This window comes from Puma concolor, chromosome E1 (assembly GCF_028749965.1).
Source record: "Puma concolor isolate L17-30 chromosome E1, mPumCon1.1.hap2, whole genome shotgun sequence".
Classification (NCBI taxonomy): domain Eukaryota; kingdom Metazoa; phylum Chordata; class Mammalia; order Carnivora; family Felidae; genus Puma; species Puma concolor.
The window spans coordinates 11,011,915-11,038,439 of NC_141680.1; the positions used below are offsets into that span (position 1 = coordinate 11,011,915).

General features: G+C 55.5%; 1 protein-coding gene across 4 annotated transcripts; it reads right to left on the bottom strand.

Annotated features, from left to right (window-relative positions):
* Positions 1–2,261: 2,261 nt before the first annotated feature.
* Positions 2,262–11,727, bottom strand: RNF112 (ring finger protein 112). 4 transcript variants are annotated; one of them, XM_086686154.1, is made up of 15 exons: positions 10,670–11,727; positions 8,113–8,331; positions 7,876–7,916; positions 6,846–7,131; positions 6,443–6,649; positions 6,226–6,354; positions 5,878–5,982; positions 5,392–5,442; positions 5,026–5,082; positions 4,871–4,945; positions 4,613–4,730; positions 4,289–4,455; positions 4,143–4,196; positions 3,934–4,008; positions 2,262–3,813 (listed from the first exon to the last, which is right to left on the bottom strand). In XM_086686154.1, exons 2-15 carry the CDS (start codon positions 8,164–8,166, stop codon positions 3,343–3,345), a joined length of 1,890 nt encoding a protein of 629 aa, XP_086542280.1. In that variant the 5' UTR covers positions 8,167–8,331; positions 10,670–11,727; the 3' UTR covers positions 2,262–3,342. The 4 variants fall into 4 exon arrangements, with proteins under 4 accessions (XP_086542280.1, XP_086542281.1, XP_086542279.1 ...); XM_086686155.1 differs by lacking the exon at positions 10,670–11,727 and having other exon boundaries at positions 6,443–6,646; positions 8,113–8,383; XM_086686153.1 differs by lacking the exon at positions 10,670–11,727 and having other exon boundaries at positions 8,113–8,383.
* Between the last annotated feature and the right edge of the window lie 14,798 nt (positions 11,728–26,525).

Consider the following 26,525-nt stretch of genomic DNA (forward strand, 5'->3'; position numbering starts at 1 on the left):
GTTAGAGGGATTCCCTGGGCCACGTGATCGAGGGGCTGCTCTAACAACCGCAGAATGGGAAGCATACAAACAACAAATATCTCTTTCCCACAGTCCCGGAGGTAGGGAAAGTCAACATCAGGATGCCAGCAGATCTGGTGTGGTGGCTGGTGAGAGCCCACTTCCTGGTTCCTAGACGGCTGTGTCCTCACATGGCGGGTAGAGACTAGAGATCTCTCTGGGACTCTTTTATAAGGGCACTAAGCCCATTGGTGAGGGCTCCACCCTCATGATCCAATCACCTCCCAAATGTCCCACCTCCTAATACCAACGTATGGTGGATTAGGATGGGTGGGGGGTGGGGTTCAGTCCACAGTAAGAATTAAGAATGCAGGTTCCTTCAGGTTGTGGTTCCACCATCTCCAACATGAGGAGTGGCCTCAGAAACTGGAGCCACAAGCCAAATCACCAGATCTCCAACCCTGAGAATCACCTGAGAATCTTAGAGTCAGTGACCTTCAACAGGTCACAGAGGAGAAACCAGCCAGACGTCAGCACCCTGCTGGGACCTTGACCACAGAGTCGTGTGGGCTCTTGTGAATTCCAGAACTGACCTTGAAAGTCCAGGAAGCCCCCTAATTGGGTTTGGGACCCAACAGCCTGGCCGAGGAGCCTGGAGAGATTTGTGCGGTGAGGGCTCACCTAAGCAAGGAACCTGGCATCAGAAAACATTGGGTTCAAGTCTTGGCTTACGTCTGACTAGTCATGTGTCCGGGCTTCTGTAGAAATGGATACTCCACATGCTGCATGAGATGGTGTGGAGACTTAAGGAAGCTGATGTTTGGGAGGATGCTTTGAACTACAGGGCACAAGACAAATGCTGTACAACTTAATATGACTCATCTTGCTTATGCAGAGCATTTCCACTTGCTTCCATTCAAAGTAGATCACGGCAACTCCTTGTAGCGCTATTGGGTGGGATTCTCGCTAGACGAAACCTTCCCTCAGGGTCTCCTCAGAGGCTTCCCCCATCCAAGTTCTAAGCCTGCCAGCCCCAAAGTCTGGGAGGTTGTGTAGCTCACAGGTTCACCACATGATGATGGCAGGGCCCTACAGATGCTTCTAGGAAGCTTTTCTGGGCACACACCAGACAAAGTCTGGACCCTATCCCCACCTCTGCCCCAGTCTCCAAAAGTTAGGATCACCCTCGGCCCTCCGTCTTCGCCCCTCCTATCCCCAGCTCTGGCTTTGGGATTTCTTGGCATCATTATTTTGCCCCCAGCTTGCTAACTGAAGCTTCTACTGTGAAGCCACTTGTCCCACACCAAGTCCCTCTGTCTCAGTCCCTGCAACACTGCTTCCCAGAGCTGAACCAGAGTGGGAGGAAATCACCTAAGAAGAGCACCTGGATTTCAGGACAGCTGACCTTAAAAACTCTGCGGCGCCTGGGTGGCTCAGTCGGTTAAGCGTTCGACTTCAGCTCAGGTTAATTTCTCGCGGTTCGCGAGTTGGAGCCCCACATCAGGCTCTCTGTGCTGACAGCTCGGAGCCTGGAGCCTGCTTTGGATTCTGTGTCTCCCTCTCTCTCTGCCCCTCCCATGCTCATGCTCTGTCTCTCAATAATAAATGAACATTAAAACAACAACAACAACAACAAAAACTCTTCTGATGGATGTGGGGGAACACCAGCTGGGGAATCAGGAGTTTGGAGCTGCCCTACTCTGCCACCAGCCAGCTGGGGGGCATTAACTGAGACGTCCCTTCTCTGGGTTTGCATCTGTAAAAGGCAGGGTTTGGACACGGTAACCTCTGCTGAAATTCTGAGGTGGGGAGCTGAGGCAGGGAGGAGACACAGCATGGGAATGCCTGGCTGGCTGACCACCCCCCCCCCCGCCCCTGACCAGAGGTAGGCCTGGGGTCCTCCTCCCTCTAGTTTTTATGAAGCAAAGACTCCTCACCTACACCTCCAACTCTCTCCTTCTGCCAGGACAGATGCCCGGTGACAATCTATTCCCAGGGCCATCTGAGGCAGGAGAGACCAGAAGAGCAGGACCCCAAGTCTTAGTGGAAGGTGGCTGTGCCCTTGGCCTTTGGCCTGAGCCCTCCTGCAACCCCCAAGTGGGGTGTTGGACACTCAGGTCCCAGATCTCCTGAATTTCAGTCTTGCTCTCCCTATCCACAGGTCCCCACCATGGAATGCCTTGGTTTCCCTCCCCCGCCCCTGTGCCCCAAAGCCCTCTGGGGGCTGAATTCGAGTATTGTTTCAATAATTTACTGGGAAATTGACACTCAAGCACACACAGTTTATTTTTCATATAAGGCGCCCATGAATACTTTACAGCTTAATAGCCTAGAAGTCTTCCAGCAGGACTTTTCTGTCCCATGGAAGGACGCTGGGCCCTCTGGGTTCCTGTGGGGGGTTGCACCCAGGTCTCCTGCAGACATGGGCTCCAGAAAAAGGGCGTGTTCGTGTTCGGGATGGAATGTGTTCTTCCCTTTGCTGTCCCTTGCAGGACTTTCATAGACTCACGAGGGCTGTCTGATTTAGCTCAGAATGCAATTACGGGCATTTTTCTTTGGCATCTAACCCATTGCTGGGACAGCATTCCAGAAAGAACTTGGGCACTCTGCTGTCTGAGCTTGCTCAACAAAGGACACACCCATGAGGGGAGATCTACAGGGACCCCCATTCAAAGTGCATATGTGGACTCCCTGGGGCTGCGGAGGGTCAGGGAGGCCACCATTATCCTCCTGGGGGCAGCTCTGGGAAAAGTCATCAGAGCAAAGTGTCTCCACTCTGGGGATTAGGTCGCTGTCCACCACACTGGACTCTTTGGTTCTGCCCCATGGCCGCTCCTTCTCTCTCTCCCCCAGCCCCTCATCAGTGCTCCCTGGTCCTGAGCACCAACGTCACCTGACCCCGCGGCTTCTCCCATCTGTGAAGGGACAGATCCTCTCCACCCAAGGGAGACTTCCAGAATGGTGCCTGCTCAGCCTTCCTACAATTCAGGGTCATCAGGGGAATAAGCCAGGAGAGGGAGGCCAGTGGAGCCTCACTCTGGGTGGGAAACCCTGGGGTCAAGTTGGTCTGGGAACCACAGGCAGGTTAGCAGTGGTCTGCAACCAGGAATGGGCCCTGTCCTCTATCCACTGCCCCCAGACACTGCTTCCTGGCCCCAGGCGGCCTCCCCAGGATCCTGGAGCCACCTGGATTGTCCAGCTCGGCCAGCCACCCGGACACTGGGCATTGGAGCAGGGCGGTGCGGCACGCCGTGCTCTCCACACCGCCCCCAAGCCCTCCCCTCCGGCACCTCCTGCCCTCCCACCCGGCACCTCTTCCTCCCTTGGGTCTCCTGGGCCCCGTTATTCTTCCTGCAGTAGGGGCTCTCGGTCCCCTTCCTGCACCCTCTCGTCCTCCTCCTTCTCCATGCAGCCCACGGTGGCAGCCAGCCCGGCGCCCACGCCACCCCCGACCACCGCAGCCCCTGTGGCCCCCACCGCCGCGCCGGCCGCCACCATCCCGGCCTCCGCCGCCAGCGCGGCCGCGGCCATGCCGGCGCCCACCACGCCGCCCGCCAGGCCCATGAGCCCGGCGCCCACGGCGCCCCCGACAGCGGCCAGGTGGCCACAGAAGCGCATGGTGTAAGAGTCCATGAAGACCTTGGCCTCGGCCTGCAGCTCGGCCTCCAAGGCCTCCAGGGTCTGCTCTCTGCCCTTGCACAGCAGGGCCGCCCCGTGGCGGGCCAGGATGACATCTTTCTGGGTGGCGAGGAGGGTCCGCATGGTGTCGGGCAGTACCCGGAGCGCAGAGAATATGCGCTTGGTGGCCACGTCCTGTGGCGGGGAGGAAGGAAGGCGCGCTGACCTTCCGCCCCGGAGCTCTGTCCCGGGGAGGGGGGGTGAGGGGTGGCCCCCGCCGCCTGAGGCGCCGCCCCCCGCTCGAGGCTGGCTCACCTGCTGCCGCACGTACTCCTCAAACTCCTTCTTGGCAGCTTCCACCGTCCTCAGGTCGTGCAGCTGGGCGGCCATCTGTCCATGGCAAAGCCAGGCTGCCTCCCTCCTCGGCCGCCCGCGCCCTCCGCTCCGTCCCGGGGCCCACAGCCCCGCCCCCGCCCGGCCCCCCAGACCCTTCCCCGGGGTTGGGGGCGGGGAGGGGCCCCTACCTCGTCCGGGGAGGTGAACCCGGGCCCCGTCCTCCCCATCCAGCCTGAGAGGTTCTGCAGAGACATCACGGGAGGGGTCAGGAAGGGCAAGGGGCGCGGGGGCGGGGGGCGGTTTCTCCGGGGCCTGGGGCTGGGGGCTGGCCCACCTTGATTTCCTGAGCTAACTGCTGCCCGGTGAGCAGGCGTCTGTCTCCCCTGGCCGCGGGGCGGCCCTCGCTCCAGTACCCCTGGCAGCGGCTCTTGGCGTGCTGGGGGACCGCACTCAGCACATCGGCGACGTAGGCACAGAGGTGGCGGACATCGTCATCTGCGTCTGAAGGAGAGATTCCTCATGCTGAGGACCGGGGGCTGAGCAGGACCGGGCTTTGGGAGGAGAAAGGGTGTCAGAGGCAGGGAGAGGCTCGCTTGGGCAAGGGGGGGTCACCCGGAGGAGGGCAGGCGGGGGAGGCCTTGCTCCCGGGGACACTCACCGCCTGGGCTTCCGTGGTCTTTGCTGGCCCACCGCCTCTCGGGAGCGGGCAGGAGGTAGCAGCGGGCTCGCCTCCCTCGGAGCAGCTCCTGAACCTTGGGGTATTTGCTGGAGGCTTTCTGAGAGCGCAGAGGGGAGACCTGTGAGCTAGGGGCCACGCTCCTGTCCTTAGCTCCCTGCAGGTCCCCTCCCCAGCTCCCCTCACCTCCTGCCCAGCTCCCCCACCGCCACCTTCATCCCCGCCCTCTGCACCCCTCACCTGGATGACGTCACCCACGCGCCCCAGCCCTGCCTTGTTGGGGTGGGATGAGTCCCGGACTAAGAGATCCAGGTGCTGGAAGAGAAGGGGTCCTGACACCAGCAGCTGTGGGGTGTTAGAGTCTGGGGTGACGTGTCCGGACATGGGTGTCTCACCTGGATCGGCACCATCCCATAATGCCTGCCCATCACCTCGGCCACGTGCACAAACATCTGGGGGTGAGGCACCGAGGGTCATGGCTGGGCCACTGCAAAGACTGTGGCCCCCTCCCCTCTGGGCACACTGGGGAACCCGCGCCCCCCAGCTCCCGGCTCTGGGACTCCCCTGCCTCTCCCAACCAGGCATCCCACACGTCACCCTCTGCCCTTGATCGCCCCCCGCCCCCCCCAGCCCAGCTCCGGGTCTTGCATGAACTCCTCGGCCAGAAATGGAAGGCACCTCTGATTGTGGCTGATCCAGTGCCCTGGCCTTACGGTCAGGACAGGGACAGGGTGGCACCCCTAGACCAAATGTCTCCTCACCTCCAGATATTCCAGGTCTGTATCCTTCAGCTCCGGGGAGGTGTTGAGGATCTGGAACCAAGGAGAACAAGATGGAAGAGGGTCTGCAAAGGCAAAGAGATACTGGGAAGACCCCGGGGAGGAAGCAGCTCGCAGGCCGACTGTGAGGCCGGGACCTGGGAGACACCTGCCTGGGAGCCTGCACAGCCTGCAGGGCCTGGACTGGCCTCGAGGGGGTGGAAGGTCCTGCTGACCTTCAGCTGCTCCCAGCGGCTGTTGACTTCCCTTTAGAACAAGCCATGTTCCCACCTTCACTGACCGGGGGCGACCCTCCCTTGCAGGGGCAACCCCAGAGTCTGTGGGGACCCTGGACACGGAAGTCTATGAGATCAGGGTAACCATCCCTAGCACTCCCAGGGCTGGACGGGGCTGAGATGTCCAGTCTGGAGAGATTCCTGAGCTGGAGCCGGGCAGATGGGGCCGATGACCAGGTCACAGCGCCCTCACCTGGTAGGAGCTCAGCATCGTGGTGAGGGCACAGAGCTTGGTCCTGGTTTCCCTGCTCAGCTCCGGGCTCATGGCGTCCCCTGTGTCCACCAGGAACACAGCCACCTGTATGGGGGGGTGGGGGTGGGGGTTGAACCACGGGGTCAAGCCCGCCTCGCTCTTCCATGTGCTCCCCCCAACCCTGCCTCTCCCTACCCCGTCTTCCCGTCCCTGTCCCCAAAGCTTTCTTTCTCCATTTCCCCTCCCCTTTGTCCCTGCTCTCCCCGACCAACCCCCCACCCTCCACGTTCCCCCTGATACCCACCCCCCCCATCCAATCTTCACCTCCTCTGCCCTTGGGCCCCTCACCTTCCTCCCCTCCTTCCCCAGCAGGAAGGGGTGACTCCACATCCATATGCCCCTGGTGAGGCTATTGGCACCCCACCTGAACCCCTGCAGGGACCCTCCTCCTCTCGGCCAGCCGCCCTCCCCTGACTCCTGTGGGGCAGAGAAGAGAGCATCAGGTGGACCCTCCAGCCCCCATGCCCCTCCCAAAGCCGGGCGGGGACCCCTAACCTGCCCTCACCAGGCCCGGCAGGCCCCGGAGCAGGTGGTTGAGGAGGAAGGTCTTCCCTGAGTGCTGCTCCCCCAGGACAGCGAGGAGGCAGACAGGGGTGTCCCTGGCCAGGGGGTGCTTCAGGCAGCGGTTGATGGCACCCATCCTCAGGATGAGGCCTCCGGAGGCATTGATGCGCACCAGCAGCAGCGGCTCGGCCCTCACGGAGCAGGTCTCCTGGGCCGAGGTGGGGGGGGGGGGGGGGGAAGAGGGTTCCCTGAGCACCCAGGCAGTGGGAGCCGGGCCCCAAGCGGGGAGCGTGTCCAACCCCAAACTCCGCTCCCCGCCCTGACATGCTAGAATGGAGACAGAGCCACCGTCAGACCCGGGGGCCTCCACGCCCCCTCCCCACGCCGAGGCCGGGACCCTGGACCTGCAGCACAGCGGGCAGCGGCCTCTGCGGCAGGAGCTTCATCTTCTCCCCCAGACTCCGGAGGCCCCTCTTCTGCTTGCAGATCTTCCGGCACTCTGGACAGCAAGGCGGCTCGCAGCCCGGGACGCGGTGTGTGCTGAAGCACCGTGCGCAGAAGTCATGGCCACAGTCCAGCGAGACGGGCTCCCGCAGCCTCTCCAGGCAGATGGAGCAGGCGGGGAGCTCCCGCGGCACTGCGGGCCGGGACCCCAGGCCCAGCTCCAACTTGGGGAACGGCGCGTGAGACCTGGGGGTGCAGAGCAGGCTGTTGGGAGAAGTGTGTGGGGCGCGGGGAGGGCGGGTCAGGAGTTTGGGGGGCGGGGGGCTCCCAGCAAGGCCACGCCCTGCTCGTTCCTCACTGACTTGCATCCCAGAGCCTGGGACCCCAGGGGGGGAGGCAGCAGAACAGCAGTGACAGTGCTCCCGGCAGGGAGAAGCCTGGATGGAGTCACCGTGTGTCCATGGGCAAGCTCCCACACTGATCTGGGCCCCGGTTTCCTGACTGTCCGAGATGGGAGGTTAGCGGTCCCTGCCTCACGGGGCCACTGGGGCGATCGCACGAGCTGGTGCATGTGCAGAGCCCTGCCCGGTGCCCCGCACGAATACTCACTGAAAACCGTCTCCCACAGCCTTCTGCTGCAAGGGCTTCCTCAAGGAGTTACTGGCTTCGGCCAGACCCCCCAGGGGTGATACCTGCATATGCTACACTATGGGACCATAAGGAGTGGATGGGAGCCTCCCAGCGGTGGGGCAGATGGCTCCGATTCTTAGAAGATGCCTTCCGCTCTCCCATTCTGAGCTGGATTTGGTCTCCATGCAGCACCCGCTGGATTTTCTCCGTCCCTCCCTCCATACCCTGGCAGATCCCGCTTCAGGCCCTCCCCTGGCACAGCCCTCTGGAGGGAGGCCGGGTGGCCCCAGGCCTCCGGTTCCCGGACCAGCCTAGCGAGCAGGATCTGGGGCAGTCCGGCCGGGTGGCCCTGCCACTCACCAACTGTTGCGGCTGTTTCCCATGAAGCTCCGTTTTCTCTCCTTGGAGACATAATTGGGGGTGGGGGTGGGGGTGGGATAAAACGTTATCTAGAAGAGAATCCAGATTTCTGTCTTCCTCCTAGGTCTCAGTGGACCCCATCCCCCCTCCAAAGACCCATCCCTCCCTGTCCCCAGGTGGCCCTTTCCACCCCCACCTCCCCACCCGGCACCCCAGATCTCAGGACCCAATGCTTGCCTGTTTGCCAAGCCGATGACAGAAGGAAATGATTGACAAGGCGGACCTCGGCATGGGGGGCTGGGAGCGGGGAGAGGTCTGGAAGCTGAGAGCCGAGGCCCCGAGACACTGTCAGCTGCAGTGAGGATGGCTCTCCTCCTAAGGGCTGGCCGAACAGTGGCAGGTGGACGGTGGGTGGGGGATGGTCTCCCCAGAGGAGCCGGCAGCGACTCGTCAGAGCTGGAAAATAGATGTGACAGTCGGGAAAGAGGAGGCTGCCTCTGGACTCACCCCAGGGGGAGGAGACAGGACTGCGGGAACCAGGGCTCCGGAGGAGGGAGGGACAGAGCCGGGCTCAGAATCCCTGGCAGAGGCTGGGATGCAGGCAAGCCGAGGTGGTGAGTCGCCATGGTGACGGAAGGGAAAGATAAGGACAGGGAGGGGGAGGAGGGATGGAGAGAGAGAAGCCATATGGGCTTGTGGCAGAGATGGAACTGTGGGCAGGCACTGCCCCTACTGGCCCAGCCAGGGTTCTTCCCAGGCCACTGAACAGGGTGTGCCAAAGGGGAGGTGTGGGAGATGAGATATCGCACCCCCGGAGAGTGACGCGGAGCCTCCCTTCGGTCCCTGGAGGGACAGTTTCCTGAGCAGCCAGTTCTGTGTGGGGCCCCAGGATGCCAGCATATTGCATGTGGTCCGGCGCATTCCCTCCTGCCCCGGGCATCTCACTGGTGCCAACGATAAAAAGCTGCAGCTTTCCTGGCCCCCTGACTTCTCTGACACTGGCTGTGTGTTCCCTGGCATCTCCCCTTCCATGAAGCTTTCACGTGTGACTTCTGCTTCAAACGTGTGACTCTCACCTCTAGCCCCTCGCATCTACTCCCCGGTGCACGGCCAGCAGAATCTGCCTGAACACAGCTGGGTCCCATGCTGCTCCAGCACCGGCCATGGCTCTCTACAACATCAGATCAAAATCCAAACCACCTGGCCTGCGTCTGCGGGCCTGAAACTTCCTCTCCAGCCTCCGCCCTCTGTCACCCTTCTCTGCCTCTGCACCTCTGCACCTTGCCTGCGGCGGGGCTTCCCCTCATCCCTCCTGAGAGACCCTCGCAGGTCCAGCTCAGATGCGATCCCCTCCTGGAGCTTCCCCGCCTCCCCCTTCCCGACTGGGCGTGAACTTGCCATCAGGTAGCTCATGGTCAGGCTCCTGATTGTGACAGTTTCCGAGGGGCCCAAGTCCCGGAATCAGACTTCCCATCTGACCCGTATGAGCCAGGGGCCCTGGGCACTTTCCTTCACTCCTCTAAGCTCTGAGGTCACAAGTATGTACAGAAAGCCACTTGCCCAGAGGAAGTTATTCTTAAGCCCTGGGAGCTTGGTGCAGAGGGGAGGGGGCGAGGGTGGGGAGGGGTGATGGATTCACCAGAAGTCCATTGGGGACCATTCCCAGCAGGTGGGGCTAGATATGGCTCACTCCTGTCTTTCCCACCAGGATAGAGAAGCTCAGCTGGTGGACCCGAACCCACTGTGGGCCGGCAGCAAAGCCTCACTCTAGGGAGTAGCGGAGCAGAGCCCTAGACCGGCACTCACCATTGTGGCAGAGAGTAGGTTTCCCCTATCCATGGACTTGGATGGCTGGCAGAGAGTTGCAGGGAAGAGAGCCAGGGGGCTGGACGCACATGGAAGGTCTACACCTGCCCTGTCCTGGCAACACCTGGGTAAGCTGCTATCCTCTCTGAGCCTGAGGCACTCCAGTAGATTTCACTTTTAAAAACACAAACTCCAGGGGTGCCTGGGTGGCCCAGTGGGTTAAGCAACTGACTCTTGGTTTCAGCTCAGGTCATGATCTCGAGGTTTGTGAGTTTGAGCCCCACGTCAGCCCGCTTGGGATCCTCTCTCTCCCTGTCTCTCTCTGCCCCTCCCCTGCTCTCTCGCCCTCTTTCTTTCTCAAAATAAATAAATAAGCTTTGGAAAAAAAAAAACAAAACACCACATAACCTCAAAAAACCAAAACACAAACTCCAAGCTACACTAAGGAAGAGTTTCCAGATGGGGATGCCCAGCGTGGATGCCTAGACACAGGTCCCTTCTGAGGGCTGGCCCAGAGTGACTGCACCGGTCACACAAAAGAAGTCGACCCTGGTCACTCTGGCTTGCTGGGTAGACACCGTTTTACAAAGGGCTGGAGGTGGGCGGGGAGGCCGGCTAAAAGGGTAGGGCCCCCACCCAGGCCAGGCACCTGAGAGACGCTCGCTGTGAGCCATCGTGGGAACCGGCCTGGCAGAGGGGCAGGCAGGAGAAGTACACTGCACCCTCAGGCTGAGAGCCTCGTGCTCCTGGAGAAAGGCCTGGACCCCGTTCCTCTGCTCCTAGAGGCCCCTGCTGCTATCTGGGGCTCTGAGGGGAACCCGCTGCCCAGGGAGCCTGGCTGTAGAGGCTAGGTGTGGATGGTCCCATTCTTTCCACTAGGCTCTGTAGGCCTGTGAATGTCTCTACAGTCTCTGGGAAGGATTGAAACCTGATGGGAATGGGATAATCTCCAAACTCCAAGAAGAAAATGTCAAATCAAACGTCATACCTGCTGAGTTGGGTGTCTGCTACCCTCCACGTGATGTCAGCTGGTAAACTCAGCTCGTGTCATCTGTGACGTAAGATGCAAATCTTCAGTGCCACGGAGTCAACGAATGTTTACCGAGCACCTGCTGAGTGCTGAGCACTGAGCTAGATCCTGGGACATCAGGCGTGACCAAAATGGAGAACGTAATAGCCGTTTCGTGTTCATACACAGTAACAAGTAATCTGTTCTTAACAAATTCAACATTGTAAAGATCATAAATCCTCTTTAAAAGAATTCATGGCAAAATATTTCAATTCCGTGTGGGCTATGGGCAATCCTTGTTTTGGCATGTCTGCGCTGATGTGAAGGGAGATTTCCCCAAGGTCAAAGTTCCTGAGCCTGGCAGGTGAGCCCCACCCAAGAGGGGGCCCTAGCAGGGTAGCCCCATGCACCTGCACAGGGCCCACAGTGGCTGGAAAGGAAAGGAAGAACGCTGGCTCTGTAGGGCGAGGATACCATGTAGGGCCTCCCACAGTGCCCCCAGCCTACCCCAGGGACTCACAGGGTCAGGAAAGGCCACACTGAGCTAGGCCTGCCCTACAAGGTAGACAGGCCTCTGGGGAGCTCGGAGAGCTCAGTGGTGCGTTCAGAGAGAGCAGAGCCCACATGAAGGGGGTTTGGCAAGAGAGTGGGCCTGGGTTTCAGGAGCTTGAGCTGTGGGGAGGGAGTTGAATTTCAGGCCTTGGAGACAGACTCGTTCATTATTCCATCCATTTGTCCATTCGTTCACCCAACAAACATCGTGGTTCCTCCCTCCCTGTGGGTCTAGCTCCTACTGGCCCAGCTCAGGCCGTTGGCCTCCTGATCTCTGGCTCCAGCTTCCGGCCTGAGAGGAGGTAAGGGGGCGGAGACACTTTTGGAGAAACTAGGAGCCAAAAATACTCCTACTCATAGTCATAGTTCCAAGCACCCTACGGGCGTGAACTTACCCTCAATAACACAACCTATGACGGAGGCACTGTATTACTCCCGTTTTACAGATGAAGAAACAGGCCAGTGAGGTTAAGTCACTTGTCCAAGGTCTCCCAGACTGGGATCCTATGTGGGAAAGTTTCTGGGTCCCTTGATGCAGGGAGGAGCTATTACACACACACACACACACACTCTCTCTCTCTCTCTCACTCACTCATTCACCTAATCACCCCTTCTCATGCCCTTGCATGTAAATTCACACACATACACAGTCAACATACTACCACTTACCCATACTGTATACATTCTCCCTTGTCTGTATAGACCCCCCCAAACACTCATGCACCTGTGTATATGGTCATATACACCTGCACTTAGAGTCACACGCACACACACCCATATGCTCGTTCATTAACACACAACACAAACACACTTGCATGTGTAACGAGGCCCTCATACTTGTGCACTTATACATGAGCTCCCACTTATTCCCATATGCATGCACGCACGCACGCACACACACACACATCATACACTCCTAACCACAGGCGTTGTTCCAAGCACCTGTGTGTATGAACTTACCCTCAATAACACAACCTATGATGGAAGTACTGTATTACTCCCATTTTACAGATGAAGAAACAGGCCAGAGAGGTTAAGTCACTTGTCCAAGGTCACACAGCCATTAGTGGCAGAACTAAAATCCAAACCCAGGCAGACAGTCGGGCTCCTGCACCCAAGCTCTTAACCACTACATTCTATGGTTTTCCTGGGTGGCAGAAATCATCTCAATTACAATAAGCCTGGAAAGCAGTATGCGGTCTTGCTGTATCTCAGGATGTAGCCATTTACTTCAGAGAAGGAAAGAAAAATTGGCCCAGGCCTGGTCTAGGTAGAAATTGGAATTAGGAATCAGGCAACTGAGTGTTGGATGGTTCTGACCCCAGCTCGCTGTGTGACCTTGGGCAAGTCACTGACCTTCTCTGGGCCTCAGTTTCCTGATATGTAAATGGAAAGGGGCTCAATGAGACCAGAAGTCCCTTCTGTTGGAGTGTCTTGCTCCTCTCCTGCCTCCCCGGCCTGGAGCTTCCAGAAGGCACGGGGCAGGCCGGCACTCATCAGGAAGCCTGGCACAGTAGGTGCTGGTGAGCACTGGATCCCTTCCCTCCCAGCCCTGGACAGCTCTCCTTCCTCCGTGCTCCTGGGAACCACCTGGATTCCCCGAGCACTGCCAGCGGTGCAGGCCATGTGAGGGATCGGCACACCCCCCTCTACTGTTGCTGTGGTGCCTTTCTGTCTCTGGGGCGTGCGTCCTCTGGGAAGATCTAGCCACCGGCATCCCCTGGCTTCCGCCCAGCTGCCCCAGGGCACTTCCCACGGGTGACTGGCTGGGAGAAAGAAAGGCAGACACACCCACAGGCTGGGGCTGAGGTGACATCCCTCCACCTGTCTCCAGCCTGAACCCAGCTACACTGTTCTCTATTTCTCCCTGAGCTGCTCCCGGCCCCCTGCTCCCTCCCCCGCCCCAGCCTGAGCCTCAGCTTCCCTCACCAGCCCCGTATCCCTGTCCGGGGTCCCCCTCCCTAGATGCAAACAGCTCTCTCTGGCTGTGGCCCAGGCAAGAGTCTGTCACTCCTTGCCTTCTCCCACAGCTTCTTCCTCCTGCACCATCTCTCCAGTAGACTTCTGGGTTGCTCCTGCCCTGGGAAGCCTGTGAAGGTCTCTGCTGCAGCTGTTCCTGGGAGAGCCCAGAGACCCTGATCACTGAGCAGGATGTGCTGTGTACTGACTCCCCCCAATGTGTCCCTGAGGCCTGGCGGGTGAGTGAGGAGTCCACTCACCCACCCGTCCACCACCCAACAATTCACTGTCCATTCCCCCAGCCATCCATTATACATGCACTGATTATCTACCCATTTATTATCCACTTACTTATCCACCCACCCAGTCAGGCATCCACTCCTTCATTATCCTTTATTAATTCCCCCATGTATACACAACTCATATTCTTTCGTCCATCCATTCCCTGGATACTCACCCATGCGCCTTCGTGAGCATGCGCACATGTATGATTTCCTCCATCCACTTACCCACTCACCCATCCACTCATGCACCTACCTGCCCTCCATCCAGCCACCCCCACCCACCTGCCCCATCCATTCACTCCCCCACTCCCCTTCTCCCACCCACCCACCCATCCACTCGTGCAACCACCTGCCCCCCCTCCTCCCCAGCCATCCATCCATCCTTTCAGCCATCACTCCACTTTATGTCTGTCCATCCAATCATCCATTCTCACACTTATCCGTCCACATTGCAAACATGGATTAAGCACTATATACCAGGCATCATGCTGGCCCCAGGCGTAGACTAGCGAACCTGCATGGTGCTTCCAGTCTAGCAGTGGGGAGGCAGAAAAATCATTAGACAAGTCCTGGGTGATCTGACGAGGGTGAGGCAGGGGTGAGGCAGGAGGACCAAACAAAGGCGCCTCACGCAGATCTGGACATCTGGAAGGCATCCTCCACAAGGCAATGCCCAAGCTAAGCCTGAATGACAAACACAAGCTGGCCGGCAAAGCCGTGGGAGCGGGAAGACAACATTTCTGGCAGGGACACCAGTACTCACAAAGACCCCGAGGTGTGAGATAAAGAGCCTAGTTTGTGTAGCTTATGAAGCGACAAGAGGCAAGGGGAACAGGGGCCAAGGCCCACAGGGGCACATAAGCCCCCAACCCTTTGCCATCATCCCTCGTGTCCCGCCCCACAGTGCTCTCTTGCGGGGCTCAGGAGCCCACTACCTCGTCAAGCCAACAGCCCCCGGGCTGTCAGGTGTGGTGAGCTGGCTGCGGCGGGTGCTACAGAAGCCCCAGCTGCCCTGGTGCCCATGCCAGCACAGCTGCCTTCATGCCCTGGCCTTCACCCTGGCCCCTGAGGTGCTCCCCACGCCCTGTGGGCCCAGTGGTCGCCCTCGCTCTCACCGTGGCCTTTACCGAGGTGCTTCCGTGCCGGGCCCCCTTGTGCAAGCCTCAGAGCCCCGGCCCACACAGCTGGGCCCAGGGGTCAGGCCTCCTTCAGCTGAAGGAGGGCAGTGGAACGAGAACCAGACCGGAGACAACGGAGCTGGAAGAAGGCGCCAGCTCCCACAGCACCTGCCATATTGGCCGGCATCTTTGAGTTTTGAGTAAAGAGCAAGATAAGGCCGAGCATGTGTGGGATTCCTGCTTTTGTGGACACAAAACAAAGTAGCCACTAAGTGGACGCTCCCCACCCCCCCGCCCCCCGACAGTGTCCGTCAGTCCTCTTTCATCACAGGTGCCCCAGGCTTGCCCTGAGACACCCCCTTGGATTGAAAAGCCAATTCCAGGCTGCAGCCCAGATGCCTGAAACCCTGATGACACGGGGGAGGCTGTGGCCAGCTCAGTCGGGAGGCCACATGTTCCCACTCCACAGATGGCCGTGCTTATAAGTGGTGCCTAGTTTCAACATCTGTGTTCAGAGCTGGGGTCCCAGGGGGACAGTTAGCAAAGAGCGATATCAAGGCCAGTCCCAGAACTCTACGGATGGGCAGGAGACAGTTCAGATGCTAGAGGGGCCAGGCCCATGTGTGGCTGCTCGTGACCCTGACCCGTAAACCTGGCTGCACCTCCCTGCTGTGTGCCAGCGTATGGGACTTCCCGTCAGAAGCTGGAGGAAAGTCTGAGCTCCCCCCGCCTCCTTTTCGAAGCCCCCATCATCAGTTTGATCCCAGGCTTCCTGAAATAATTTTCATGATAAAAAAAAAAATCCAACATTTACTTAGCAGTAGAGGATTCGTATGTTGCCACATGAACCACCTCAGTGGATTCCCACAACACGGTTATTATTAGCCCCATTTTTTGGATGGGGAAACTGACGTTCAGAAAGCTGAAGAGACTTCCCGTGCCAGGCCTGGCAGGGGGAACCAGGCTCCCTGACTCCCAGGCCTGTGTCGCCCCTTCGACCGCCCACCCGGTCCTGTGGGCTTTACCGTGTCCAGAGGGTCTCTCAACATCTCACCTCCACGTTTTTGCCCCTGCCACTCCCCTGCCTGGGACACTCTCACCATTCTCAGCCAGGTCCAGGTTGGCTCCCACTTCCTGCAGGGAACTTTCCCCAGCCTTCTCTCTCCTGCCCTTTGCTTCTCAGTCAGAAGATGCCTCCTCTGTACCAAGCAAGCACGGAGCCCGATGCTGGAGCTACAAGTAACAAAGAGGGTCCCTGCCCCGAGGTGCTCGAAGACTAGGCTCAAACAAGGAGACAGGCAGCTTGACCCTCAGCGCGGTCAGTGCTGGTACAGAAGCCCAGGGACCTGTGGGCCCCCGGGGGAAGCCCCTGTCCCAGACTTGGGGGCCGCTGAGGCTCAGCGCTGTAGGATGAGTGGGAGTTAACCCCACGAAAGATACCAGGAGGAGGGGATTCCAGGCCACGTGAAAAAAAGGCCAGTGCGGGTGTGGCACCGCAGGGGGGCTAGTCAGAGCAGAGGCAGGGTGGGGGGACCCAGAGCGCAGTCCACAGGGCACAGGTTGTAGGGGGCCATGTAGAGTCTCTCGCCGCATGACAGTGGGAACCGTAAATGATATTAAGCGGGTGGCATGTGATCAGATCCATGTCCCTGAACCATTACTTCGCCGGAATGGACCGGAGGAGACCACTTGTGGTTCTGGACAGCTACCTCTCTTTAGGCACCTTTGAGTATATTTAACTAGTCTCCCACAAGTCCTCTAGTGACAGATATCAAGGGCATCACTAACGTTTTGCTGTAACACGTGGTGCTGTAGCGAACGTTCCTGCTCTGACACACTTCCCACCTGGATGATGTGATCTAAGGACGTCCTGACCGACACAGCGCTTCATCACGCGCTTTGATCTTTGCCAACTGCAGCCACGCAGGTTAAAAGACGCTTCTTGCGGTCTACTGGGCATTCCTAGTTTGCTCCAGAGTTTTGAGGTCATCTATCTGTCTTGTTGCCAAAAACAGGGTTGTTGTTGTTGTTTTTGTCCTTTTAAAGGGGAAGCTTTAAAGCATCCTAAATACCCAGCTATAAATAAGTAGTTGATGAAGTAACGAGACATAACTCAGAGACTTAGGCAAAGCTGTTGTTGATTGCTGAGTCCATTTCCGTTTAGAACCCAAGCTGTTGGGGCATCTGGGGGGCTCGATCTGTTAGGTGTTGGACTCTTGATTTCCCCTCAGGTCATGATCCCAAGCGGGCTCTGTGCCGATACGGGGCTCGACAGCCGAAATCAAGAGTTGGGACGCTTAACCGACTGAGCCACCAGGCGCCCCTTTTTGTTTATTTGTTGTTTGGGGATTTTGGGGCAGGGCTGGTTTCTTCTGAGGCCTCTCGGCTTGACCTATAGATGGCTGCCTTCTCCCTGGGTTCTCGCGTGGCTTTCCCTGTGAGTGTCTGTGTCCCAGTCTCCTCTTATATGGGCACAAATTATTGGATTAGGGCTCACCCCAATGAATTTTACCTTAATTACCTATTTAAAGGCTCACCCCAGGGGCGCCTGGGTGGCTCAGTCGGTTGAGTGACCAACTTCGGCTCAGGGAATGATCTCATGGTTTGTGAGTTCGAGCCCCGCGTCAGGCTCTGTGCTGACAGCTCAGAGCCTGGAACCTACTTCTGATTCTGTGTGTGTCTCTCTCTCTCTCTCTCTGCCCCTCCCCCACTCATGCTCTGTCTCTCTCTGTCTCAGAAATAAATAAACATTTAAAAAAAATTTTTAAAGGCTCACCCCAATTAATTTTACCTCAATTACCTATTTAAAGACTCTGTGTCCAAATAGAATCACATTCGGAGACACTGGGGGTTACGACTTCAACATGTGAATTTTGAGGGAACACCATTCAGCTCATAACAGGCCCCAAGTGGATAACTGTGAGAAGTAAGGGCGATGATTCATTTTCAGAAATGCCGAATAAAAGCTGTGCTGTCTAGTTAACGATAAGTTTACAACCTATTGGAAATATGTACAACCCACCCCCCACCACCACCACCAACGGGGTCCCAAACCCTTAGACACTTCACTTCCTGGTTCTTCTTCCCTCTCCATTTCGCAGGCTTTGCAATGAGCATGTGCCAAAGAACTGAAGTCTCTGCGTCACCCCAGGAATGAACATTTGTTGCAATCAGACTACTTTTTGTCTTACATGGGCATAGGTGACTTCCGGGTAAGGCTGTAAGCTCTGTAGCGCTCAGCCAATGAGGAGTCAGGGGAGGGCCTTGCACGCTAGGAGATAAATTGCCTGCGGTAACTGCCCCAAGTGTGCCTGTCCATGAGACACCTGCTCTTGCAAGAACGCTGAGTAAAGCCTTGCTTCACTGCGCTCCGAGTGTCAGTGTCCCTCCTCTGATTGGGTCGGTGGCCTTATTTCTCACAATAACTAGCATGTGAATGTGGACAGAGTGAGGAAAGAAGCTTGGAGGGGCTGGCAGGAGCCAGAAAGGTCCTGGCTATCAGGCTAAGAAAACTAGACTCTGTTCAGCCAGGTCACGATCTCGCGATCCGTGAGTTCGAGCCCCGCATCAGGCTCTGGGCTGATGGCTCAGAGCCTGGAGCCTGTTTCCGATTCTGTGTCTCCCTCTCTCTCTGCTCCTCCCCCCTTCATGCTCTGTCTCTCTCTGTCCCAAAAATAAATAAACGTTGAGAAAACTAGACTCTGTCCCCTAAAAATAAAACCGGGAACCAAAAGGGCAGAGTTTTCAGCAGAGCATCTGGGCCCTCGCCCTGGCAGCTGGTGTGGAAGATCAGAAGAGGAGAGAAGCTGGGGGCCAGTCTGGGGGGTCAGGAGGAGGGGCAAGAGGCACCTGGAGACGGGAGCCACCTCTTGTTAACCCTCACGACCCCTGACGTGAGAATGAACCCTTCCCCCATTTTACAGAAGAGGAAACTGAGGCTTGGAGCGGTTAAGTGACTTCCTCAACACTCACATCAGTTTCTTCACTGATGCTTCAGCAACTGAAACAGTCAGGCCTAAGGTGGCCTAACAGACATTTGCTGAGTGTAATGAAAAAGTGGAGAAGCCAAAATTCAAATATCAAGAGCTAGGAAGGTCTGTGGCAAAGGCAGGTCAAGCAGGATGTACAGGTTGGGGAGCATTAACTGACTTGGGGGACAGCAGGAGAGGAAGAAGGAGGTGATAGTGGTGACATCAGAAGATGCCACAAGCACCCTTCTGGAGGTTCACACTGGCTGGCAGGGGGCCTTGGCTGCGGGCAGCCAACCCACCCTCATGCATCATCTTCCCCCCCCCCGGATCAGATTGTAGACTTGGCTCCAGACCCCTTCGCTCCCCTGCTCCACCCCCTTTCCGACTCCCATGCCGCCTACCCAGGTCTGGAGCATCCAGGCGGTCAGCCAAGAAGCTGGGAGTCGCAGCCAGCTGGCCCCTGAGGAGCAAACTTCCCATCACAGATTCTGCCCAGTTGGACCCAGGTTCCCCCGTGCCTCGCAGCTGGACATAAGCAGACAGTCAGACTGAACAGAGCCGGGGGCCGGCTGCGGTCCAGACCTCTGCGTATAGACCTCCCCGGCCAACTGGCCTACACCTTCCTTCAGCGGGACCAGACCAGCAAGGTTGTGGGGGGCACTGGATAGCACCCAGGCTTTGGCATCAAACAGGCCTCAGTTCAAATACTGGTTCCACCCAGCTCCCCAGGCCAAGTAACTCCTCTCACTCGAGCTCAGTTTCCCGGCAGTAAAACTGAAGGTAATAATTGCTCCTGTGCAGGGTTCTTGCAGACAGCCTAACGTGCAGTTGGCACCCGATAAATGCTAGCTCTTAAAGAGCCTTGGAGGCAAGCCTGGTGGCTCACCCCACTGTGCCCACGTGTCCCCAGCTCCATCCACCCCCCGCCTTCTGACAGTGAGTCTGGCGGCAAAAGGGCAGGAAACCCCCACCCTGATCAGATGACCCAGTGTGCAGCATCCTAACGATGTCCCAGTGCCAGAGCAGAGGGACCCGGTCAGCTGAGAGGCCTGAGCAGCCTTGGGAGCCAGACGCAGGGCTGAGGCCACAGGCCACTCCCGCCCCACCCACGGTGGCCCCTGGGAATGGATGACCGGCCTGAGAAGTCCACTCCTTCCCCTGCCCTTCACCAACCTACCCTCCACCCAGCCAGCCGGGGTTTTTTAAAGACTGTGAATCAACATGAGTCCTTCCCAGGACCAGGGAAGGGAGCCTGCCGGGTATGTTTCAACTGGGTGGTGGTGAGCGGGTGTACCTGTCTGTGAAGACGGGTCTGCCGCACTGCATGGACGTTACACCTCGTTATAATTCGGTTTAAGGGACTTGCGCTTTGCAGAAGATGGAGAAGATACGCTTCTTCCTCTTCCTGTGCAAGATATGAGGCACTGTGGACATTAGAGACGGTTAAAGAGCAAAAATTCAACTAAGTAGTCTTAAATGTCTAATTGGCTCTATTCACCATCCCCCCCCTAACAAACAGAAGGGTACTCCAAGAAGTTGCACAAAATGGAAGGCTTTTATGGGCCAGTAATGGGTGGGACAGGATGTTATTAGCAAAAGAAAAGACTGTTTCAGGCAAGGTCACCTTCCCTTAGGGGAAGGCAGGGGGATGGTATCATGCAGATTACCTCACTAGTGCTGACCAGAAAAATTCCAGATTGATTGGTTTAAAATTCTACTCATGGGAGAGGCTGAAACTGCAATTACGTTCGGTGTTAAGTCTTGATGGAGCTTAATATAGTGACTCCACTTTGGCTCTGTGGTGTTTTTTTCTTTGTTTTTTTTAGAAAGAGAGACTCAGCATGAAAGTGGGGGAGAGGGGCAGAGGGAGAGAGAGACAATCTCAAGCAGGCTCCACACTCAGCGCAGAGCCTGATGTGAGGCTCAGTCCCATGACTGCGAGAAGTGAGAGGATTCATCTTCTGAAATACCAAATAAAAGCTGCACTGTCTAGTTAACAATAAGTTTACAACCTGTTGGAAATATGTACAACCGCATCCCCCCCCCCCCCCACACTTGGAGTCCCAAACCCTTAGACACTTCACTTCCTGGTTCTTCTTCCCCTCTCCATTTCACAGGCTTATTTTTGCGGGCTTTGCAACGAGCATGCACCAAAGAACTGAAGGCTGTATGCTCTGTAGTGCTCAGCCAATGAGGAACCAGGGGAGGGACTCACCTCTGTAGTGCTCAGCCAATGAGGAGTCAGGGGAGGGCCTTGCAGGCTAGGAGATAAATTGCCTGCAGTAACTGCCCCAAGTGTGCCTGTCCATGAGACACCTGCTCTTGCAAGAACCTGATTAAAGCCTTGCTTCACTGTGCTCGAGTGTCTGCGTCCCTCCTCTGATTGGGTCAGTGGCCTTTTTTCTCACAATGACCTGAGCTAAAATCAAGAGTCGGATGCTCAAATGACTGAGCCATCCAGGTGCCCCTGGTTCCTTTTTGACAATATAAGAAAGAGACACGGAAAGAGAAAAGAAAGCAAACGGGTTGGGAACCTCAGAACCCAAGGAATGACACAGAGGTGCATGCCCTGGGTTTTCCTTTTGTCTCACTGTCACAGACTGGGGGCTGGCAGAGCAAGCATTCTGGAAATACCAGTGGGCACAGACAAAAACAAGAACAACAATGACAACAACAAAAGCCTGTTTCTCTAGCCAAAACCCCAGGAAAGGGACAGCCTGGCAAGTCAGGAAGGTTTCTTTTTTCTTTCCTTTCCTTTTTCCTTTCCTTTTTCCTTTCCTTTCCTTTCTTCCTTTCTTCCTTTCCTTTTTTACAATTTAATTTTATTATTTTATTTTATTTTGAAGTCAGGAAACTTTTAGATAATAATACTTCAGCCAGACAACACAGAAAAGATGCAGCCCCACCCCCACTCACACCAGTGGAGACTGGGTGGAAAGACCAGACATCCTGGCTGTTGTCAAGAGAAGGCCAAGTGGAGAGGTTTGACTTTCCTCCCAGCCGGAAACAAGTGCTCTCCCTGACCATGAAGTGTTAACAGAGGCCACATGGGGAGCCAAACCTCTGATCCGCCCAGCGGTCACAGGGAGCCCCTGCTGGTATTGTCAATGAGGCAGAACGAGAAACCTGGACTTCTCCCTCACCGGGCATAGCGAGGCAGTGCCCCTTTCTCCCTGCCAGAGGGGAGCCAGAGAAAGCCAGCTCAGATAGGTTTAAATAGGACGCAGTGTCTCACAACATAATTAGACATTTTCCAGGTTTCGTTTGAAAATCACTGATCACACTGACGCGTGGTCTGCAGACCCAGAGGGGGTCCCACCGGACCGGCCAAGAGGGTCATTGGCTTCGCACGGCACAGAAATCAACCACGGGCCAAGAGGAAATGAGAACACAGCCTGTTAAAGTTGTAGAGGGAGTGCATATACAGACAGGGTGTCTGGGAGACTCAGAAAGAAGAGGGAGTCTTTTTACTGAAGACGGAGGTGCACGTGTCCTCTCAGCAATCCAGGAACAAAGGTCACTTGGTCACTCCTTCGATGTTATCTATTGTGCCGAGAGACTCCAGAGAAACCATGAACTCCCTGACCCTCACAAGGAGAACATACATTATCTGCTCTACAAGGCATATGTAAGGTGGGGGTGCAGGTCATAGTGAGAACAGGGGCAGGAAAAAGGGGAAAGAAAAAATTAGCTTTTCTTCTTGGGGTCCCTCCAGTTTCTCTGTCTCAATACCAAGAATCAGGAAGATCTCACAATGAATGAAAAGACCAATCAATAGAGGCTGACAGAGATGTTAGAACTACCTGAAAAGATTAAAAAAAAAAAATTTTTAATGTTTATTTGTGAGAGAGAGAGACAGAGTGTGAGGGGGGGGAGGAGCAGAGAGAGGGAGACACAGAATCCGAAGCAGGCTCCAGGCTCTGAGCTGTCAGCACAGAGCCCGACGCGGGGCTCAAACTCGCAAAACACGAGATCATGACCTGAGCTGAGGTCGGACGCTTAACTGACTGAGCCACCCAGGCACCCCTAAAAAATTTTTAATGTTTATTTTTGAGAGACAGAGAGAGCATGAGCAGGGGAGGGGCAGAGAGAGACAGAGACCCAGAATCAGAAGCAGGCTCCAGGCTCTGAGCTGTGAGCACAGAGCCCGACTCAGTGCTTGAACTCACAAGCCTTGAAATCACTATCTGAGCCAAAAGTCGGACGCCTAACCAACTGAGCCACCCAGGCACCCTACTACCTGAAATGATTTTAAAGCAACTATGATAAAATGCTTCAACAAGCAATTACAAACACACTTGAAACAAATGAAAACCTCACTTTTCTCACTTTGGTGAGAAAGCCTCACCAAAAAAAGATAAAAGCTGTAAAGAAGAATCAGATGGAAATCTTAGACCTGAAAAATACAATAACAGAAATATAAAGCTCAGTGGGCGGGCTCAGCAGCAGAATGGATGGGACAAAGGCAGACCAGTGACAACTCACAGAAAAAAAAGATGGGAAAAAAAAATTTAAGAGTCAGGGACCCATGTAACTGTAACAAAAGATCTAACATTTATGTCATAGGAGTCCTAGGAGAGGAGGAGGGAGGGGCAGAAAAGGTAGTCAAAGAAATAATGGCTGAAAACCTCCCAAATTTGACAAGAGGCATAAACCTACAGATTAAAGAAGATGAGCAAATCCCAAACAAGACAAACCCCCCCAAATTCAAGGCAAGACAGTTCATAATTAAATTTCTGAAAACTGAAGAGAAGAAAAAAATATTTAAAGCAGCCAGAGAAAAACAACACATATCTACAGGAGAAAACAATTCAAATGACAGCAAATTCCTCTTCAAAAGCCATGGAGGCAGAAGAAAGTGACACAGTATGTTTTCAGGAAGGAAAAGATCTCCAGGAGCAAGGGGTTTCACTGGAGAATTCTACCAAACTTTTAAAGAATAAGTAAACATGAATTTTATACAATATCTCCCAGGAAAATGGAAGGAGGAGGAAGCATTTCCCAATTCATTTATACATTTTTTTAATGTTTATTTATTTTTGAGAGAGAGAGATATGACGTGATCAGGGAAAGGGCAGAGAGAGAGGGAGACACAGGATCCGAGGCAGGCTCCAGGCTCCGAGCCTGTCAGCACAGAGCCCGACGCGGGGCTTGAACTCAAGAACCATGAGAGCATGACCTGAGCCGAAGTCAGACACTTGACCAACTGAGCCACCCAGGCGCCTGATTCTATTGTTTTCACCAAAAGATCTTCAGGAAGAAGCCTCTTGAATATGGAGGGCACTTCACAGTTTACAAAGCGACGTCACTTTTGCTCCAGGTTTACAGCCCTCCTGTGCTATGAGCTGACCCCCAACACCAGCTCTCCCTCTCTCAACCTTCCCTCCGCCAGGCCCCTGGGCTCCCCATCCCCTCCCGGAAACCCCTCCATGGCTCTGCTCCTTCCTTCTTGGGACCCCAGAACCCGGACTTCTTTCCTTTAGCAGGTGTTAGCATCTGGAGGGAAAGCTGCCCCCACCCCGCCCATCAGCACCTCAAGGTGGCTCTCCGGTGTTTGCCAGGTGCCAGGGGACAGGCTCAGGGCCAGCTCCCGTCCTCAGGGAGCTGACGGGCAGGCAGGTACGGGAAACAAAGTGACAGAAGCCAGGACCTGGCTGACCAGGCACTGTGGGGCAGGCACCACGGAGAGTGCTGTGTGTACCCACAAGGGCCTGTGTCATGCCAGCCGCCTGGGGCCCTAAGAAGCCTTCCTCACCCTCCATGGGCTGGGAGTCTCCGTCTTCCTCCATACTTGGATCTCCCTCTAACCACGGCCTCACTGAATGTGGCCTGGCCTGCTCCCACACGTGTCCCGCGTACCTAATGTCCTCCTGTCCCATGGGATCACAAGTCTCTTGGGGCTCCCAGAAACATGGGAAAAGAACGGGCTTCAGGTTCGAGCCCCGGTGCCACCACCTCTTTGAGCATCAGCTTCTTCATTGATAGAAGGCAGAACGTTGTGCCAACAGCAAGAAATGCTTTAAAATAAAATGAGATACGCAAATAGTCGGGGGGGTTAAATCTGGTGGATTTATCTCTCACATTCGTTTCCTCTTCCTTCCAAAATCCACCGAAAATATAGGAAGGAAGTGAAAGAAGTTACAGCTTCTCAAGTAGCCCTGCTCTGTCCATTTCTGTAGTTTGTTTCTTTCTTGTGGAAAAACAGAAACAAAATACCTCCAGCTGGTTGTGCCACTATAGTGAGGTTTCCTGTTCTATGGAGGATACACCTTCTGACCCGTCAGCCACAGCGAGGCCCAGCCCCACCTGGGTCCACAGAGCTTCCTAACAGGTTCCAGAGCCTTCTCCCAAACTTGAACAAATCAGCAGCAGGTATTTGAAGAAAGCCTCAAACACACGAGACGGCGACCAAGTCAAATAAGCAAAATGGAGGAAGGGCACCTGGGTGACTCAGTCAGTGGAACGTCTGACTCTTGATTTTGGTGTGGGTCATGATCTCGCGGCCATGGGATTGAGCCCCACATCAGACTCTGCACTGAGCATGGAACCTACTTAAGATTCTCTCTCCCTCTCTCTCTGCCCCTCTCTCCAGCTCACACACACACTCTCTTTCAAAATAAGTGAACGTTTAAAAAAATGGAGGAAGTAGAGATAACGCAGGAAACGGAAGAAAACCTCACAGCTGTGATTGGTATCTCCAAAGAAGAGAAGATGCACATTCATAAAACACAACAAAACAAAGCAAAACCAAAAATACTACATGCATTAAAAAGGAGCAATTGACTCAACAGCACGAAAACAAACTGATTTAAAAATGGGCAAAAGGTCTGAAGAGATGCCTCACCAAAGAACACATGCAGATGGGGTGACTCAGCTGGTTAAGCATCTGACCGGCTCAGGCCACGACCTCACGGTTCATGAGTTCAAGTTGCAGATCTGGTGAGTCTGGGCCCCGCTTTGGGTGAGCATGCTTCTCTGTCCCTCGTGAGATTCTCTCCCTCTCTCTCCTCCCTCAGTCACTTGCACCCTGTCGCTCTCGAAAAATAAAATACAATAAAAGTTTTTTAAAAGACATGCACATGGCAAGTAAGCATGTGGACAGGGGCCCCACATCACATGTCGTTAGGGAATTGCAAATTAAGACAACAAAACCACAAAAGCCAAAATACCGACAACGCCAAATGCTGGCAAGGATGTGGCATGACAGGAACTCTCAATCGTTGCTGGTGGGAGTGCAAAGGGGTGCAGCCACTGGGGAAGACAGTTCAGCCGTTTCTTACGTTGCTAAACGTACTCTTTATCATATGACCCAGCGACCACACTCCTTGCTATTCACCCAAACATAGCAGCTTCGTTCACCACTGCCGACACCTGGAAGCAGCCAAGGTGTCCTTCCGTAGGTGAGTGGATACACTGTGGTCCATCAGACAACGGAATATTATTCAGCACTACAAAGAAACGAGCTACCAAGCCACGAGAGGCAGCGAAGAACCTTAGATGTACATCACTGAGTCAGAGAGGTTCCTCTGAGAAGGCTACGTGCTGTATGATCCCAATTACGTGATACTATGAAAAAGCCAAAGCTATTGGAGACAGTAGAAATATCCACGGTTGCCGGGGGGTACGGGGACGAATCTGTGGATCACGGAGGGTCCTTAGGGCAGTAAACTATTCTATATGATGCTTAGTGGTGGGATGTGGTTATACGTCCATCCAAACCCATAGAATGTACGACACCGAGAGGGAGCCCTGTGTGAACTATGGACTTGCGGTGATGATGATGTGTCAGTGAAGGTTCACCCACTGTCACAAATGTCCCACTCTGCTAGGGGACGTTGATCGTGCATGTGTGGGGGCAGGGGCTACATAGGAAACCTCTGTACGTTCCTCTCAGTTTTGCCGTGAACGTAAAAGTCTTCAAAAAAATAAAGACTACTGGGGCACCTCGGTG

Bases quoted from the DNA above. Each gene is read 5' to 3' on its own strand.
- RNF112 (XM_086686154.1), bottom strand. From the start codon at position 8,166: ATGCCGAGGTCCGCCTTGTCAATCATTTCCTTCTGTCATCGGCTTGGC. The intron at 7,132-7,875 runs GTGAGTGGCAGG...CTGCACCCCCAG, and splicing joins GGAAACAGCCGCAACAGTTG to GTCTCACGCGCCGTTCCCCA. The intron at 4,731-4,870 runs GTGAGGGGTGCA...CTGCGCTCTCAG, and splicing joins GCGTGGGTGACGTCATCCAG to AAAGCCTCCAGCAAATACCC.